This window comes from Oncorhynchus clarkii, chromosome 26, assembly GCF_045791955.1.
Source record: "Oncorhynchus clarkii lewisi isolate Uvic-CL-2024 chromosome 26, UVic_Ocla_1.0, whole genome shotgun sequence".
NCBI classification, from domain to species: domain Eukaryota; kingdom Metazoa; phylum Chordata; class Actinopteri; order Salmoniformes; family Salmonidae; genus Oncorhynchus; species Oncorhynchus clarkii.
The window spans coordinates 19907280-19927129 of NC_092172.1; the positions used below are offsets into that span (position 1 = coordinate 19907280).

The 19850-nt window shown below is 43.0% G+C and overlaps 2 protein-coding genes across 3 annotated transcripts in view; both read left to right on the forward strand.

Annotated features, from left to right (window-relative positions):
* The first annotated feature begins 779 nt into the window (after positions 1-779).
* On the forward strand, positions 780-3819 carry LOC139385226 (cytochrome b-245, alpha polypeptide). The gene is made up of 6 exons (XM_071130343.1): positions 780-1043; positions 1466-1535; positions 1793-1867; positions 2026-2109; positions 2335-2416; positions 2813-3819. The coding sequence occupies exons 1-6, from the start codon at positions 986-988 to the stop codon at positions 3008-3010; spliced, it is 567 nt and encodes a 188-aa protein (XP_070986444.1). The 5' UTR covers positions 780-985; the 3' UTR covers positions 3011-3819.
* Positions 3820-4650: 831 nt separating this feature from the next.
* Positions 4651-19850, forward strand: part of LOC139385224 (TCF25 ribosome quality control complex subunit) — a 37966-nt gene continuing 22766 nt past the window's right edge. For both annotated transcript variants that reach the window (XM_071130341.1, XM_071130342.1), the window contains exons 1-10: positions 4651-5005; positions 5438-5575; positions 5730-5798; positions 6008-6129; positions 6265-6330; positions 6416-6498; positions 15917-16047; positions 16604-16703; positions 18085-18178; positions 18322-18414. In XM_071130341.1, the coding sequence (XP_070986442.1) occupies positions 4790-5005; positions 5438-5575; positions 5730-5798; positions 6008-6129; positions 6265-6330; positions 6416-6498; positions 15917-16047; positions 16604-16703; positions 18085-18178; positions 18322-18414 (1112 nt within the window). In that variant the 5' untranslated portion in view covers positions 4651-4789. The remainder of the gene's footprint in view (positions 5006-5437; positions 5576-5729; positions 5799-6007; positions 6130-6264; positions 6331-6415; positions 6499-15916; positions 16048-16603; positions 16704-18084; positions 18179-18321; positions 18415-19850) is intronic.

Here is a 19850-nt window from a genome sequence, read left to right on the forward strand (position 1 = left end):
CTCCGCATGTGCGTGGGGTGGGACAAAAGAGCTATATAAGGCATTTTGAGCGGGACTGAGGGCTCTACAGTGAAATAAAACAATAAGAACTAGCCAAGACAGCAGTAGACAAGGCATATGCACATGATGGCACAAATAAACTTAAAAAGTAAATCTGTTTTTGTTTGGTTATCTTTTGATAATTGTAGAAAATAAAATACGTTATCAGAAGTGTCCACTTAATTTGAGGGCTGAGGGGATAGGGTGTGTCTTTTTAGTGTTTGGACCGTACTCGAGATACTTGTCTCTCTGCCCTAACAATGGAGTCGTTGTCCAGAAAGTGGTACAGATTAATAAGCATAGTTGGCTGTCTAGTTTCTGCCTATCCTCTCTTTGGATTGGTGGATACATCTCATAATTAAAAAAATGTTTGAATGTTAGATTAGGGTTGTTGACGTAAACCGCCTTTATTCAATGGAGAGAGAGATGCTGCTAGCTTCATGCATAACCATCTCGATACAACTCTGATATAAAGTTGCCGTGATGTCCTACTTATATCAGTACACTCATAACTTAAGCATTACGAAATTTCTATTTGATCAAATAAACCTCACGTAGCAAATAAGCCATTATATTTTTTTGTGGACCAAATTCAACACGCTTATTGGCCTCCAAACAACAACTTGGTGAGCGAAAGAAACGAAACAACGTCACCTGCTTGTATAATACAGATTTTTGGCCGAGTTGGTGCTCTCGCTTCGCCTCTTCGCCTCTTCCTCTCTGGTTAAGGGTTACTCCTCCCAGGTCACATCCTCAACCTTTTTTCCTATCGCTCCGCTCAGACGTTACGAGACCGAGGGCCAGACCAGGCGGCTGCTACCACCCACCTTTGTTCCTCCAAAACGTATACATTTTCACTTTCCACAATAATCGAACGTGACAGCCGCGATCATTTGGATAACTTCCAAGCATAGAGGGGAGTTCTGTCGGTCCGAACGAAGACAGAATGGGGAAAATAGAATGGGCTATGTGGGCCAATGAACAGGCTCTGGCGGCGGGGCTCAGTGAGTAGAGAACTTTTGCCAAGTTTAGACATCTGAGTTTGGTATTTGTATAATGGTATCAACTGTTAAAGGAATGTGTAATCCCATTAGTTATGCGTTATTACTGTATATTAATATATGTGTTTTTCCAGTATGGTATGCCTAACAAACATTGGTCATTAAAACCGACCAAAAACAAAATGTAGAAATTGTTCCAGACAAAAATATTATAAGTCATGAAATTGTATTGGTAGTGAAAATATTTGAAAACATATCTGTATAAAACACTAAATCAAATCAACTTGGGGGGGGTGTACAAATTATTTGGGTCTTGGCACATTTCGATTTGAAAGTTACAGGATACAAAAAAAGTGTCTTCATCTGTGACTTGCAGGAACTGTTGATAAACGAAATATTTTCTTCTTCCTACTTCCTCATTTCAGTTCTCCTTACTGGTGGTATAGTGGGGGTGGCTGGCCAGTTCAGGGACTGGGAGTTTGCTGCTTATGCTATGTATCCTTTCACTGGCGGCAGAGCTGTCTCTTACAGTATAATTCCATGCACAAAATTGTATCTATTGTTGTGATTAAATGCTGATTTACCCTTGACACGTCACAAGGAAATGTTTGTAGATGCATTACAGGCATCTACACCATCATTTATCTTCTTTGTGCATTTATGTCCAGATGAGACCCAAATGTATATTTGCATTGTATAGTGAGGTCCACGTGTGCCTGTTGTTGTTGAGTACCCTTGACTGATGTGCCCAGAGCTGCAGGGGTGTTTGTCTGTCTACTTGAGTACCCAAGGGGCAAGAGAAACAAGGGCACCAGCGTAGAAAGGACGTGAGTACCCACATACACCATACCAAGCTAAAGTTTCTGTACAGTCACTCTAACAGTGATGCAACAGATATGATTCCACCAGCTGAAAGCAAGTCATAAGCAAGTCTTCATCACTGAAAGTTCTCAATAAATAACTCTTAATATTGGGATTCTTCCAGGGGTCAGTACTGCTTCACTGTCTGTGTGAAGTCATTCGGCCCACTGACCAGGAACTACTATGTCAGAGCGTTTCTACATGCAGCGTGAGTACATTCTGTGTCAGTCTAGTCAGATCTCTGGGCTGAGACAATATTCTTTCCCTTCTCTGTCTCCTTCCAGCTGTAGCAGAGACAGGTTGTGTCATTGTGCACAGTCATTCTTGACACCATCTTCATTGTTTAAAAATCACATTGCATATTATCAGTGCCTTGCCTTTGTAACACTCTTTTTCTGTGTGTGTGTGTGTGTGTGTGTGTCTGTGTTTATAGGATCTGCGTTCCTGGTGGTTTCATCCTTGCAACGGTTCTTGGCTGTGTCTGCCTCGGCATAGCTAGCCTCATCTACCTTGCGGTTAGTATTTCAAATATTTGAAAGTATTTGACTCAAGTTAGGTGGTCAGACAACAACAAGGTAGTGTTGTTGTCTGACCGCCATATGAAGGTAGTGTGATAAATCTAATTGGTGCAATATCAGCTGATGCAACTCTCAAGTTTCCTGTATGAACCTACTGCCCTTGATTTACAAGGAAGCGTTTGTTTGCCCTCTGGTATTTATCATTATTAGCTAGTTAAGAAACCCAGGCTGTCAGGGGAGTAACTTGGCTGTTATCACCTATTGTTGTTGGGAATTCACTGCATGCCTGTCTGCATGCATGCTTCTAGCGATCAGCACCAAAGCAACCCATTTATCTATGTTATTGAGGGAGCCTGAATGATCTTTCGTCTATTGTGTCTGTATGTCTTCTAGGCGGCCATCCGAGGGGAGCAGTGGGAGCCCATCCTGCCCAGGAAGGAGAGTGCCCGTAAGCCGGTGGGAGAGAGCATCAAGCTCCCTCCCCAGAACCCTCCACCACGCCCACCCGCAGAGATGCGCAGGAAACGGGCAGAGGACCTGGAGGCGGCTGCCTATGTCAACCCCATCGCTGTCACTGCCAATGATGACTAGATCCCCTTACTTTCCTTCCTTCAGGCCTGTTGGGCTAAGCTCACTCAGGTTAGCTTATGGTTCCACTGAGCCCCAACCGAAACAGATCTACAGTGGAGCCCCACCCAGGCCATGCTCTGTTCTGACTGCCATTGGCTGAGAGCCGAATCCTAAATTGAGATAGATAAGCTTGCATAACTTAGGTTTTGTGTAAATTGGGCATTGGCGTCAATGGGAATTTGTTATGGATTGGTATCAAGTTAGGAATCAGGCCTCGGAGAGTAGAGGGTTGTGGAGAGGACACACTGCTGCTGATGTTTGATGATGTATAAGGGATTGTATTGAACTGAGATGTGGCTGTGCCTTAGTTACTGCAAAAGGTTTGTGTCCTATGTCTCTGCACCACCTGCTACAACTCTTTCAGTTACAATAATTTTGGTCCCCAAAAGGCTTTGGAATGTAAGTGGCAAAGTTTGTATTCTTGTTGTGACAGTAACTTATTTTGTGAGTAATTGGATGAATAGATGTGGATGAGAATCAACCACATTTACTGGCACAGACATAATGAAATTATTTTAAAAGAGAATGAAGAGCTATTTATACATTTTGTATCCTCAAAATATACTGTAGTCTTTTACACTGGAATTTAAGTTGTTTATAAGCAAGCACTGTTTTGCGTTATCTCTTTTTGGACGGTTACTATGTCAGTGGTCAACTAGCTGTATTCTGGACAGTTGTGTATTCACCTCTCTACAAAATAATGTATGTCTATGTTTTATGCTTGTTATGCTTTTGATACAATCTGAAAATAAACATAGTTATTCTAGTTATTTAAAATGTGCATGTTTACCATATAACTACAATTAATGTTTCTGTCTGTTTCATCATTGATGAACTGTGGGTTTGGAATGACAATTACGTGTCATGTCTCAAGTTGTACATTTCCTCTTTTCTAATAGTTCCTATGAACCCTATGCATTTAACCGTTCCTTCTCACAGCGCAACACAAAGACGCTCACACACTTTATTACGACACATTGGAAATTCCTGCACTAATCAGATCACACACAGCCACAGAGATGTCATACATTAGTTATAACAGATTATACAGATTATGTTTATACACCCTAATGACATTTACAGTTGTTGTGACATACACATACATTTCTTTTCTCCATCTTCATTCCTATGGTCACAGTTGACCTTTACCTCAAGAATGAGGAATACAATGTGTGTTTCCTTGAGTGCTCTGGGTTTGGCAACCATTACATCATAACAGCAGCAGGAACAGGTGCAACTTCCTTATTTGTTTATCTGTGTTATACTCAGTCTAATTTATTAGTTATAATGGCCATTTCTTGACACCATAACACATAAAAGTTATTGATAGACCCAGGGCAACCCTTGTTAACAACAAAATTATGCATTGGTCATAGGCTTTGAAACCATTAACTGACTTTACAGCAACAGCCTTGACAGTGGTTGCCGCTCCTCCAGTATGCAAATAATAGTTGAAATGTTGAAAGTCGTTAGTTCCCCTTTGTGTTAACTTAATTTCAGGCATTTTCAGAGCCTTTGTCTTTACGCACTACTGCTCCCTAGTGGTACAAAGGTTAACGGCAGCGAACTGTGATTTTCAAAACGAAAATAGTTGGCATGCACCAAGATTGTCTACATGGAGTACCCGTAGAATAAACTCTTTGGCATGCGGATTTTGCTCTCATGTTGTTTATGGCTGTAGCTGGGTCAAATCCCAAATTAAACCATAGCCCATCTTCGTGACAACTCTGTCCCGGGAAGATGTCGAGTCGTGCTCTGAGGAGGTTGAAGGGGAAACAGCGGGGGCAGGAGGCCCTGGACCTCGGTGATCTTGTCCCAGGTGAAGGGCCAGAGGAGCAGGCTGCGGATGTTGAGGAAGAAGAAGAGGAACTGGAAGAAGCTGTTCTCCAGCCTGTTAAGAGCAGCATCAGAAAAACTAAGAAGAATAAGAAAAACTTGTGCAACATTTACGAACTGGTGGAGTGTTTCTCCTTTTCTAACACACATTGCAAAATGTTTACGAAATGTCTTGTTAACTGCCACGTAGCTCCACCCCCTAGGCTACATAACTGTGTGACATTGCTAGCTAGCTTGTTATGCTAGTCAATGAAAAAGCAGCAGGGCACATTGACATATGCAGACAGTGTAAACAAATCAAACCAGCATTATACTGACTAACCGATTTTGCCTGGCCAGACAGGACTCATACAGTACACCCCCTTGCCTTGACCATATGAATGTCACTAGGATGGGTTGGAATCCCAATGGCTCCCGCAAGAACGTGAAAAAAAAAGGCAGAGACTGACCAAAGATTAATTAAAACTATGTGCTGTTGTTGAGATTTAGTCTCTGATAGACAACTTTAACCCGAGCCTTTCTGTCCTTCTTGCTGGAACCATGTCGCTGCAGATATGTGATGCAGAGAAAGCCACGACGGATGAAGACACAGTGAAGCCAGAAGAACAGAATGGTGATGAAACCAAGGAGAAGAGTGACAGCGGGGAAACAGAGAAGAGAGATGCACAGCCTGAGACAGGTGCTGCGAAGGTGAGGAGAGAGACGGACGCCCTTGATACACTGTAGCCTCCACAGTACTATGGGGTATTGTGAGCCCCATTCCTCTTCAGTCTTGTTGTTATTATGCATGATTGATCTAGTCAAAATGTTTTGAAGAGTTGTTTAATCGTTTTTATGATGTCAGTCCAGAGATAAAGCGAGCAAGAAAAAGAAGAAAAAGAAGAAGAAAAAGAACACTACAGGAGATAAACAGGTATAAAGCATCAGTCCATCTTGACAAATCACTTCCGCATATGTCCCCCAATGTGAGGGCACTGTTGTGCACATTGCCATATTAACCACTGTTGTGCACACATTAAGTGCTTTAGCAGCATTTTATTGTGTATTGAGGCTATGGGGGTTCTGCCCTGACGCCATCTCACTCGGTCACATAGGCTGCTCTGTCTTATGTGTGGTTGTCAGGAGGGAGCTGGGGATGACATTGACGCGTTGCTGGAGACCATAGAGCAGTCTAATGGACTGACCCTGCAGAGTGAGGGCTGTGGAGGCTCAGACAACAGGCCTGTGCTCTATGTGGAACACAGGTGAGTAGGTGCACAGCACAGCACAACATCAGGACTCTCAGTGGGGTAACATCATCCAATCAGAATAAACATCATTTATGGCAGTCATTTATCAGTGATAGATTTTACTGGGACTTACCCTCTTTTGTTTGTTAGGAACCTGAATCCTGAGACGGAGTTGAAGAGATACTTTGGAGCTCGAGCAGTTCTTGGAGATCAAAGGTAAGATCTTCACAGAACTCCTTATCAGTGGGACTACTACTATTAAAGGTTACAGTGTAAGGCCATCTCTTCATTCTTTCCTCAGACCTCGTCAGAGACAGAGACAGTTCCATCGCAGCACCTGGATGACCATCCCTAAAGACACCTGGCCACGCTTCAGTCGCCCAGGTCAGACCTACACTCAACCTCTCACAGTCGGGCATCACTCAGAATGCTGAAAGCCTTGTGAATATACAGTGGGGCAAAAAAGTATTTAGTCAGCCACCAATTGTACAAGTTCTCCCACTTAAAAAGATGAGAGAGGCCTGTAATTTTCATCATAGGTACACTTCAACTATGACAGACAAAATGATGAAAAAAAATCCAGAAAATCACATTGTAGGATTTTTTATGAATTTATTTGCAAATTATGGTGGAAAATTAAGTATTTGGTCAATAACAAAAGTTGATCTTAATACTTTGTTATATACCCTTTGTTGGCCATGACAGAGGTCAACCGTTTTCTGTAAGTCTTCACAAGGTTTTCACACACTGTTGCTGAATGGCTGAAGCCATTTCTGACTGAAGCCATTTCTGACTGAAGCCATTTCTGACTGAAAAGTTATGTTACAGAAATCCCTAATTTGTTTAGGAAAAACATTCCCTCAACCCTTTCTATCTCTAAGTGACACATGTATGCTTCGCATGCACGTGACCAATAGGGCCTGACCTGTAGCATATCATCATCCATATATCCCCCCAAAAATAATCAAATGTATTTATATAGCCCTTTGTACATCAGCTGATATCTCAAAGTGCTGTACAGACACCCAGCCTAAAACCCCAAACAGCAAGCAATGCAGGTGTTGAAGCACGTTGGCTAGGAAAAACTCCATAGAAAGGCCAAAACCTAGGAAGAAACTTAGAGAGGAACCAGGCTATGGGGGGTGGCCAGTCCTCTTCTGGCTGTGCCGGGTGGAGATAATAACAGAACATGGCCAAAATGTTCAAATGTTCATAAATGACCAGCATGGTCAAATAATAGGTCTGGGACAGGTAGCACATCCGGTGAACTGGTCAGCATTACATAGCCGCAGGCAGAACAGTTGAAACTGGAGCAGCAGCACTGCCAGGTGGACTGGGGACAGCAAGGAGTCATCATGCCAGGTAGTCCTGAGGCATGGTCCTAGGGCTCAGGTCCTCCGAGAGAGAGAAAGAGAGAATTAGAGAGAGCATACTTAAATTCACACAGGACACCGGATAAGACAGAAGAAGTACTCCAGATATAACAAACTGACCCTAGCCCCCCGACACATAAACTAGTGCAGCATAAATACTGGAGACAGGAGTGGTCAGGAGACACTGTGGCCCCATCCGATGATATCCCCGGACAGGGCCAAACGGGAAGGATATAACCCCACCCACATTGCCAAAGCACAGCCCCCACACCACTAGAGGGATATCTTCAACCACCAACTTACCATCCTGAGACAAGGCCGAGTATAGCCCACAAAGATCTCCGCCACGGCACAACCCAAGGGGGGGCGCCACATCAGTGACTCAACCCACTCAAGTGATGCACCCCTCCTAGGGACGTCATGGAAGAGCACCAGTAAGCCAGTGACTCAGCCCCTGTAATAGGGTTAGAGGCAGAGAATCCCAGTGGAAAGAGGGGAACCGGCCAGGCAGACACAGCAAGGTCGGTTCATTGCTCCAGAACCTTTCCGTTCACCTTCACACTCCTGGGCCAGACTACACTCAATCATATGACCCACTGAAGAGATGAGTCTTCAGTAAAGACTTAAAGGTTGAGACCGAGTTTGCGTCTCTCACATGGGTAGGCAGACCATTCCATAAAAATGGAGCTCTATAGGAGAAAGCCCTGCCTCTAGCTGTTTGCTTAGAAATTCTAGAGACAATTAGGAGGCCTGCGTCTTGTGACCGTAGCGTATGTGTAGGTATGTACGGCAGGCAGGACCAAATCAGAGAGATAGGTAGGAGCAAGCCCATGTAATGCTTTGTATGTTAGCAGTAAAACCTTGAAATCAGCCCTTGCCTTGTCAGGAAGCCAGTGTAGGGAGGCTAGCACTGGAGTAATGTGATGTAAAAAATGTGGTTCTAGTCAGGATTCTAGCAGCCGTATTTAGCACTAACTGAAGTTTATTTAGTGCTTTATCCGGCTAGCCGGAAAGTAGAGCATTGCAGTAGTCTAACCTAGAAGTAACAAAAGCATGGATTAATTTTTCTGCATCAGTTTTGGACAGAAAGTTTCTGATATTTGCAATGTTGTGTAGATGGAAAAAAGCTATCCTTGAAACAGTCTTGATATGTTTGTCAAAAGAGAGATCAGGGTCCAGAGTAACGCAGAGGTCCTTGACAGTTTTATTTGAGACAAATGTACAACCATAAAGATTAATTGTGAGATTCAACAGAAGATCTCTTTGTTTCTTGGGACCTAGAACAAGCATCTCTGTTTTGTTCGAGTTTAAAAGTAGAATGTTTGCAGCCATCCACTTCCTTATGTCTGAAACACAGGCTTCTAGCGAGGGCAATTTTGGGGCTTCACCATGTTTCATTGAAATGTACAGCTGTGTGTCATCTGCATAGCAGTGAAAGTTAACATCATGTTTTCGAATGACATCCCCAAGAGGTAAAATATATAGTGAAAACAATAGTGGTCCTAAAACGAAACCTTGAGGAACACCGAAATTTACAGTTGATTTGTCAGAGGACAAACCATTCACAGAGACAAACTGTTCTCTTTCCGACAGATAATATCTAAACCAGGCCAGAACTTGTCCGTGTAGACCAATTTGTGTTTCCAATCTCTCCAAAAGAATGTGGTGATCGATGGTATCAAAAGCAGCACTAAGGTCTAGGAGCACGAGGACAGATGCAGAGCCTCGGTCTGATGCCATTAAAAGGTAATTTAGCACCTTCACAAGTGCAGTCTCAGTGGTATGATGGGGTCTAAAACCAGACTGAAGCATTTCGTATACATTGTTTGTCTTCAGGAAGGCAGTGAGTTGCTGCGCAACAGCCTTTTCTCAAATTTTTGAGAGGAATGGAAGATTCGATATAGGCCGATAGTTTTTTATATTTTCTGGGTCACGGTTTGGGTTTTTCAATAGAGGCTTTATTACTGCCACTTTTAGTGAGTTTGGTACACATCCGGTGGATAGAGAGCTGTTTATTATGTTCAACATAGGAGGGCCAAGCGCAGGAAGCAGCTCTTTCAGTAGTTTAGTTGGAATAGGGTCCAGTATGCAGCTTGAAGGTTTAGAGGCCATGATTATTTTCATCATTGTGTCAAGAGATATAGTACTAAAACACTTGAGTGTCTCTCTTGATCCTAGGTCCTGGCAGAGTTGTGCAGACTCAAGACAACTGAGCTTTGAAGGAATACGCAGATTTAAAGAGGAATCCGTAATTTTATTTCTAATAATCATGATATTTTCCTCAAAGAAGTTCATGAATGTATTACTGCTGAAGTGAAAGCCATCCTCACTTGGGGAATGCTGCTTTTTAGTTAGCTTTGCGACAGTATCAAAAATAAATTTTGTATTGTTCTTATTTTCCTCAATTAAGTTGGAAAAATAGGATGATCGAGCAGCAGTAAGGGCTCTTCGGTACTGCACGGTACTGTCTTTCCAAGCTATTCGGAAGACTTCCAGTTTGGTGTGGCGCCATTTCCGTTCCAATTTTCTGGAATTTCTGGAATTTTGCTTCAGAGCTCGGGTATTTTCTGTATACCAGGGAGCTAATTTCTTATGAGAAATGTTTTTAGGGGTACAATTGCATCTAGGGTATTGCACAAGGTTAAATTGAGTCCCTCAGTTAGGTGGTTAGGTAGTGGGAGTCTGGAAGGGCATCAAGGAATCTTATATCTTATATCTACAGAAATAAGACAGTTCCTGCTTCTATTGCCTGTTTGAGTATTTGTGTTACGGTGTTTGTCTTACGGTGTTCAGAGTTTGTTATAACCAATTTATTGATGTGATTATGATAGACAAACACCGTAACACAGACACTCAAACAGGCAAGAGAAGCAGGAACTGTCTTATTTCTGAAGATATATATGGATGATTTATAAAGCCAGGCACGTTTAACAGTTAGGCTATTGATTATAGACCTAATTAAGTGGGGGTTTACGGATGTGTTTCAGAACCGCGGACAGCGACCACTGTCCAACGCAGGAGGAAGCACATTTGTGATAAAATAATTTTCTTTTCTTTTTCTCTTTCTTGCACCATTGTTCTTACATAATATAACCAAATACAATTTCAGTAGCATGTCTTAGAGTGAAGGACTGTGCCATCCCCACGACCTCCACAATGGATCAGTCCACTCAGACAGGTGCAAATCGGACAGGTGTCTTGTACAGCATGACTGTTATATTATTTTTGCTTCTGCTCAACTAAAGAAATCTCAGTCGACCAGTCGACTAAATGGGGTCAGCCCTACCACATCCACTAATGTACTGTAACTATGATGGCACAAATTAAGTTCAAGCGAACAATCGAGAGGCATGGCAGCATCCCCGTTAGCTGCTGCCAAGGCAGCCGCTACTCTTCCTGGGGTCCAAACAGAAACAGAAAAGTAAGCCCGGTATACAGTATAAACATTATATTTCAAAATACTGACGGTATGATTTTCAATACCATTCAGAAATGAATAATACCAAAAATAAGTTATACTTTTTGGGGTTAAGGGCACCCCAGCCTCGTAAGGGTGCGTACTACTCCACTGCTTATAAATATAATTTAAGTATAACTATAAGAAATATAAGATGTGTCAGTAAATTATATCCAGCTCAGGGCTTCAATAATGCATTTGGTTTGCTAACTTTCTTGCTAGATGTCAAGATCAAGGTTCTTGGTTACAGCAGAGACATTCAATCCCCTCCTGGATCAAGATCCATGTTGACTAAATGGTTATGTGTGTAAATAAAAATAATTATTTATTTATTTATTTATATTCCTTATTATTTGAAATAGCGCCCCTTGTGTGCATTCTGGGTAATACCGTATATCCCGAATATGTTACAGAAACGGTATGAAAATCTGGACACTGCCCAACCCTACAAAACAATAGTCTGCATCATAAATAAATCAATACATCACAACAAACATTGTGTACTGTACACATTCACACTGCTCTACCATTAAAATGTACAACAATACAATATTACAATGTGTGTGTGTGTGTGTGTGTGTGTGTGTGTGTGTGTGTGTGTGTGTGTGTGTCTCTTCGCAGTCCACGTTGTGCTGTGAGGTGTTGTTTTATGTTTTTGAAATCTGATTTTACTGCTAGTTTGGGTTACCTGATGTGAGAGAGTTCAATGTAGTCTTGGCTCTATGAAGTACTGTGCGTTTCCCAACCTCTGTTCTGAACTTAATGCAGGACTCTACAACCCTGTTCCTGGAGAGCTAACGTCTTGCAGGTTTTCACTCCAACCCTAATCTAGCACACCTGATAATTAGCTGGTTGGTAAACTGAACCAGCTTATTTACAACTGGAGTTGGAATGAAAACCTACAGGAGGGTAGATCTCCAGGAACAGGGTTGGAGACCCCTGCCTTAGGGACTGTGAAGAGACCCCTGGTGGCATGTCTTGTAGGATATGTATAGGTATCTGAGCTGTGTTAGCTGTTGAACAGACAGTTTGGTGCTTCCAACACATCCATACCACTCACAAAGACAAGTAGTGATGCAGCCAGTCTCTCTTCTGCTTTGAGCTAGGAGTGATTGACAGGCATGTTTTTTAAATGAGCTCTCTGTGTAATGTACATTTAAGGGCCAGACACGCTATAGTGTAGCTCCAGTTCTCTGAAATACATTTTGAATGGCCAGTTTCTATTTATTAGGATTTAATCAATTATGCTAAATTTAACCCCCGTCTCCCCGGGCTGGCGCCTCTGTGTTGAGCAACAAGGCAACAGTGTCTCTCCATTATCACATTTGGAATTCTCATCGGACTCTAAGAATCCTGGTTCAGTTTGGATAGCATGTAACCAATCAAGAGTTGCAGCAGAAAAAAAGTGCATGTTAACAGCAGTGGGCAGCCTGAAGCCTTGTTGACAGAGACAGCTTTTCTGGGTAGGATCACACTAAAGGCTGTGTTCTGTGGCTTTAAACGTTGCCCTATGACGTCTTGTTAAAAAAACAGTACAATCACCACATATCGTTAATCAAATGCTGCCTAGCCCTCTGGCTCAAAGACTCTATTGATGCTTGGGAAAGACTCCATTGATGTTTGGCTCCATAGTGCCCCTGGTGTTGTGGGATACTGGGCTGTTTAACCCAGAGCTGAAGTTGAAGAAGAATCAGAAGAAGAAGAAACACTGTTATGTCAGTGTTAGCTACTCCTCAGGGTGTTAAAGCTCCCCCAAACTCAAGGCTTATGCAATCACCTGACTGGAGATTTGGTCTGGGAAATATCATTTCCCTCCCAAAATATAGATGGGTCATTTAAAAAATATATTTTTCCTCTCACTTTTTGAGTAGTCTCGATGCCTTAGTTTGTATGTGGTACACCATGACTGCTGTGTCACCATGAAATGCTTCCCTCTGAATCCACTTCTCCTTAGCCCAAAGTGTGTTCATTCAAATTCTAGGGTGCTATACTGTACTTGGGCATAGAATGAGTGGGACAGATTGCAATTTTTATTCCACTTAAATATCTACAGTGCATTCGGAAAGTATTCCGACCCCTTGACTTTTTCCACATTTTGTTACGTTACAACCTTTTTCTCGTCAATCTTCACACAATACCCCATAATGACAAAGCGAAAACAGATTTTTAGAAATGTATTGAAAATAAAAAACAGAAATACCTTATTCGCATAAGTATTCAGACCCTTTGCTATGAGACTCGAAATTGAGCTCAGGTGCATCCTGTTTCCATCGATAATCCTTGAGATGTTTCTACAACATGATTGGAGTCCACCTGTGGTAAATTCAATTGATTGGACATGATTTGGAAAGGCACACACCTGTCTATATAAGGTCCCACAGTTGACAGTGCATGTCAGAGTAAAAACCAAGCCATGAGGTCGAAGGAATTGTCCGTAAAGCTCAGAGACAGGATTGTGTCGAGGCACAGATCTGGGGAAGGGTACCAAAACATTTCTACAATCAGGCTTTTATGGTAGAGTGGCCAAATGGAAGTACATGATAGCCCACTTGGAGTTTGCCAAAAAGCCAACTAAAGACTCTCAGTCCATGAGAAACAAGATTCTCTGGTCTGATGAAACTACGATTGGCCTGAATGCCAAGTGTCATGTCTGGAGGAAACCTGGCACCATTCCTATGGTGAAGCATTCTGGTGGCAGCATCATGATCTGGGGATGTTTTTCAGTGGCAGTGACTGGAAGGCTAGCCACCGGAAAAATGAACGGAGCAAAGTACAGAGAGATCCTTGAAGCTCCAGAGCACTCAGGACCTCAGACTAGGGTGAAGGTTCACCTTCCAACATGACAACGACCCTAAGCACACAGCCAAGACAACACAGGAGTGGCTTCGGGACAAGTCTCAGAATGTCCCTGAGTGGCCCAGCCAGAGTCTGGACTTGAACCCAATCAAACTTTTCTGGAGAGACCTGAAATTAGCTGTGCAGCGACGCTCCCCATCCAACTTGACAGAGCTTGAGAGGATCTGCAGAGAAGAATGGGAGAAACTCCCCAAATACAGGTGTACCAAGCTTGTAGCATCATACCCTAGAAGACTCGGCTGTAATCGCTGCCAAAGGTGCTTCAACAAAGTACTGAGTAAAGGGTCTGAATACTTATGTAAATGTAATATTTCTAAAAACCCTGTTTTTGCTTTGTCATTATGTGGTATTGTGTGTAGATTGATGAGGGAGGAAAACAATTTAATCCGTTTTAGAATAAGTCTGTAATGTAACAAAATATGGAAAAAGTCAAGGGGTCTGAATACTTTCCGAATGCACTGTATATCTATATCGAATTGACTTGTATTGAAGTCTTGTATTGACTGTATTGAAGTCACCGCACAGCCATCTTGGTACTCCTCCTCAATTGTAAAAATGTTGGATTTTGGAAGCTATAGAAATGCATTTATTATTGTCTATATTCGTTTCTGATTTATTCTAATACAGACACTTGAATGCATACTTTTAAGTTGTATTATGTGAGCTAATACATACAAGTGTAAAAAATATATAACATTTTCCTTGAAGCATTTTTTTTAGGGTACTAATGTTACTGTCACCACTACAACAACCAAATATTTGTCCTTTTTTGTCCTTTTAATTGAAATACTGTAGAATTCCATTCATTCCTGTGGAGGACTGCTCCTACTAGGGAAGACCAATATGGCTGACTGGTGGCTTCAAATCACATTTTATTGGTCACATACACATGTTTAGCAGATGTAGTGAAATGCTTGTGTTTCTAGCTCCAACAGTGTAATAATATCTAACAAGTATATATAACAATTTCACAACAATACAAACAAATGAAATGGAATTAAGAATATATAAATGTCAGAGCGGCATAGACTAAGATACAGTAGAATATAATACAGTATATACATATGAGATTAGTAATGCAAAATATGTAAACATTATTAAAGTGGCCAGTGATTTCAAGTCTATGTATATAGGCAGCAGCCTCTAATGTGCTAGTGATGGCTATTTAACAGTCTGATGGCCTTGAGATTGAAGCTGTTTTTCAGTCTATCGGTCCCAGTTTTGATGCACCTGTATTGACCTCGCCTTCTGGATGATAGTGGGGTGATCTGGCCGTGGCTCAGGTGGTTGTTGTGCTTGATGATCTTTTTAGCCTTCCTGTGACATTGTGTGCTGTAGGTGTCCTGGAGGGCAGGTCGTTTGCCCCCGGTGATGCATTGGGCAGACCGCACCACCCTCTGGAGAGCCCTGAGGTTGCGGGTGGTGTAGTTGCCGTAGCAGGCGGTGATACAGCCCGACGGGATGCTCTCAATTGTGCATCTGTAAAAGTTTTAGGTGCCAAGCCAAATTTCTTCACCCTCCTGAGGTTGAAGAGGTGCTGTTGTGCCTTCTTCACCACACTGCCTGTGTAGGTGGACCATTTCAGTTTGATAGTGATGTGTATGCCGAGGAACTTGAAGCTTTCCACCTTTACCACTGCGGTCCTGTCTGTGGATAGAGGGGGTGCTCCCTCCGCTGTTTCCTGAAGTCCATGATCAGCTGCTTTTGTTTTGTTGACGTTGAGTGAGAGATTATTTTCCTGGCACCATACTCCCAGAGCCCTCACCTCCTCCCTGTAGGCTGTCTCGTCACTGTTGGTAATCAAGCCTACTGCTGTTGTGTCGTCCGCAAACTTGATGATTGAGTTGGAGGCGTGCATGGCCACGCAGTCATGGGTGAACAGGGAGTACAGGAGGGGGCTGTGCACGCACCCTTGTGGGGCCCCAGTGTTGAGGATTAGCGAAGTGTTGATTCCTACCTTCGCCACCTGGGGCCTGCCGTTCAGGAAGTCCAGGACCCAGTTGTAGAAACTTAGCCTCTGAATGGGCAATACATAGCATCAGCAATCCAGGGTTTATATACGTCATTGCATGTAACTCACATAGAATAATACTGTCCGTAATATTTCCTCCTTCAGGTATCTCAATGACCCTACTGGAGTCCAGGGATGGTCTACAGTACTTCACCTTCGAGCACAGCCGGGACTACCAGCAGATTCAGTTCAAATTCCTGGACTCAGTGGAGTCCATGGATCCCAACAACATTGTGGTAAGGCTACACCCACGGTCTCAGGGAGATTGATCAGCAAAGCCGTAATGCGCGTCTCAAATATCTAGGACAACTGATATGCATGAATTTAGATTCTAGATAAATCGTGACTAAGATTCTAGGTCACGGCATGAGAAACTAGAGGTAAATTCAGTTGAAATTTCAGGTTGAGGACATGCATGGTTTCTAATGTTTAGACAAACGGTGATCCTCCCCCCTGTGCCCCCCATAACTCCCCCACCCGTCTCCCTGTCTTCCCCACCTGTCCCCCCACCCTTCTTCCGTCACCCCCACCCACCCACATCTCCATCACCCTCCCCTTCTCCCCCTCCCTCCCCCATCTCTATCACCCTCCCCGTCTCCCCTACCCTCTCCCTGTCTCCCCCATCCCTCCCCCATGTCCCCCTGCTCTCCCCAACCTCCCCGTCTCCCCTACCCTCTCCCCGTCTCCCCCACCCCCTCCCTGTCTCCCCCACCCTGTCTCCCTCTCCCACTGTCTTCCCCACCCCCTCCCTGTCTCCCCCACCCTGTCCACCCCATCCTACCCTCTCCCCAGGCCCTGCTACAGATGAACCCCTACCACATTGACTCCCTGCTGCAGCTCTCTGATGTCTGCCGCATACAGGAGGACCAGGAAATGGCCAGGGACCTAATCGGTGAGTGTCAGGGACCTGATTGGTGAGTAGGACTCCTTTCTTTGCTCTGGTTGGCAAGGAGGGTCATTCTCAAAGCTCTGATTGGTTAGTTGGGGATCCTCTCTGCTGTATCCTCTTGCTCAAGGTTTGTAAATGTGTCATGAGACCCCTTTGGTATGTTTCCTTGGACCCATATACAATTTAATCTAGGTCCCAGATAAATAGTTGGAATAAGTTTATGCAACATTATTCTTGATAAACATTGGTGTCCTCTGGGCAGTAAATTTTTAATAGGTTATTTCATACACAATACCTATACCACACACTGCTCTAGTATGTCATATATTACCTGATGCCAGGTTTTCTTCAACTAAGCTTTGGAACCCGAAGTAGGCCCTGAGCATTTCTCGTTTGGATCTCGAGCTGAAAAAGCTTAAGAACCTCTGCCTTATGCTATTGATCTAGATAAGGTTTAATAGTTAAATTGAGTCATCTGTATCCACAGCATGTTTATTCTCTGAAAGACTCTAAATTGGAAGAAAAAAAAGAACAACAAGGGGCCAGCATGCAAAGTAGTGTATTTCAGATTCCTCAGGTAATGCATTTAGGCAGGAAATATTACCATACTGTTACTCCAAGCCTGTCGCTACTACCCTGCTAACATCGTCTATAAATGAGTTGATAAATACAGTTAAGGTTTGAGCAGAGCTTTGGTCAGGGCTAAATCACATCAATTACAGAGGGCAAGCAAAAGCAGCTTCCATTTACAGTGACTTCTCTCTGACCTCCAAGGTGAAAGTACATTTTCAACCACACGTAACTGAATTGAACCCATCTAAAATATTTATTGGTTATCTAGCCACGTGTTTGCACTGTACACAATACATTCAAACAACCAACAGATTGTTCCGATATAGTCACTGAAAGTGCATGTCAAGATTCTTGTGGGTGTAGCCCCTCTCATCCTGTCAGCTGCTCCTGATCATGCTAATGAGGTCCTACTCAAATCAACTCATTACAGCAGCTCTGGATTTTTTTTATACAGTTGTATAATCTTAGTTTGCAAGGGCTTAGTACATTGGGATCCTACCAGTGTTTTGACCAATGAGAAATGCTGCAACCTCTAGGTAGCTAGTCTTGTTGATGTAGTATTTGACACTGGAACTTGCAAGGGAGAAAGTGAGTGGTTTCACTTAAAGCTGTTTTCATGCCTTCCAGCAGAGGGAGACATTTATGTTTTTACCAAAGACAAACAGACAGGTGGAAGGAGCCTGGAGGAGGGTATGGTGATCTACCAATTGAGAATCACTGAGACTGTTGAGCAGCCAGGTAGTGCTGGCTAAAGTTAGATATTTTCACTTGTTTTTGATAAATTACTGTGTGGTGTGTGTGTGTGTTTCAGAGCGTGCCCTGTACAGCTTTGAGTGTGCATTCCACCCTGTGTGCAGCCTGACGTCAGGAACCAGCAGGCTGGACTACCTGCGACCAGAAAACAGGTTAGATAATACATCTCTGCTATACAGGTCAATCCACAAACGCCGTTATGCAAGGGCCTTTCTCTTAAATTTCCATTGAATTTATAATTTTACAAGGTTTATAATAAGTCTCTCCTTTGTCTGTATATTTATCCTCTCTGCAGGGCATTCTACTTGGCTGTTTATAAGCACATGATGTTCCTGGAGAGGAGGGGATGCCCCCGGACAGCCCTGGAGTACTGCAGACTCATCCTGAGGTACATGGGAGACTGTGTGTATGTGTGCGCACAGTGTGCACCCCAGGTGTCCGGGGTAGAGGAAAGGTGTGAATCGCATAATGGAAAGAAGTATAGCGATGGACTGTTTTTATTTATTTGCACAAGAAAGATGAATAGTGCAGATAAAGACAAAGAGTGAGTGCATTTTTTTTTTAATGTATGTACAGTGCCTTGCGAAAGTATTCGGCCCCCTTGAACTTTGCGACCTTTTGCCACATTTCAGGCTTCAAACATAAAGATATAAAACTGTATTTTTTTGTGAAGAATCAACAACAAGTGGGACACAATCATGAAGTGGAACGACATTTATTGGATATTTCAAACTTTTTTAACAAATCAGAAACTGAAAAATTGGGCGTGCAAAATTATTCAGCCCCTTTACTTTCAGTGTAGCAAACTCTCTCCAGAAGTTCAGTGAGGATCTCTGAATGATCCAATGTTGACCTAAATGACTAATGAGGATAAATACAATCCACCTGTGTGTAATCAAGTCTCCGTATAAATGCACCTGCACTGTGATAGTCTCAGAGGTCCATTAAAAGCGCAGAGAGCATCATGAAGAACAAGGAACACACCAGGCAGGTCCGAGATACTGTTGTGAAGAAGTTTAAAGCCGGATTTGGATACAAAAAGATTTCCCAAGCTTTAAACATCCCAAGGAGCACTGTGCAAGCGATAATAATGAAATGGAAGGAGTATCAGACCACTGCAAATCTACCAAGACCTGGCCGTCCCTCTAAACTTTCAGCTCATACAAGGAGAAGACTGATCAGAGATGCAGCCAAGAGGCCCATGATCACTCTGGATGAACTGCAGAGATCTACAGCTGAGGTGGGAGACTCTGTCCATAGGACAACAATCAGTGGTGTATTGCACAAATCTGGCCTTTATGGAAGAGTGGTAAGAAGAAAGCCATTTCTTAAAGATATCCATAAAAAGTGTTGTTTAAAGTTTGCCACAAGCCACCTGGGAGACACACCAAACATGTGGAAGAAGGTGCTCTGGTCAGATGAAACCAAAATTGAACTTTTTTGGCAACAATGCAAAACGTTATGTTTGGCGTAAAAGCAACACAGCTGAACACACCATCCCCACTGTCAAACATGGTGGTGGCAGCATCATGGTTTGGGCCTGCTTTTCTTCAGCAGGGACAGGGAAGATGGTTAAAATTGATGGGAAGATGGATGGAGCCAAATACAGGACCATTCTGGAAGAAAATCTGATGGAATCTGCAAAAGACCTGAGACTGGGACGGAGATTTGTCTTCCAACAAGACAATAATCCAAAACATAAAGCAAAATCTACAATGGAATGGTTCAAAAATAAACATATCCAGGTGTTAGAATGGCCAAGTCAAAGTCCAGACCTGAATCCAATCAAGAATCTGTGGAAAGAACTGAAAACTGCTGTTCACA

Excerpts from the sequence above, each read along its gene's own strand:
- LOC139385226 (XM_071130343.1), top strand. The coding sequence starts at position 986 with ATGGGGAAAATAGAATGGGCTATGTGGGCCAATGAACAGGCTCTGGCG. Across the intron at positions 1,536-1,792 it reads GAGTTTGCTGCTTATGCTAT|AGCTGCAGGGGTGTTTGTCT; the intron begins GTATCCTTTCAC and ends TGATGTGCCCAG. Across the intron at positions 2,417-2,812 it reads CTAGCCTCATCTACCTTGCG|GCGGCCATCCGAGGGGAGCA; the intron begins GTTAGTATTTCA and ends TATGTCTTCTAG.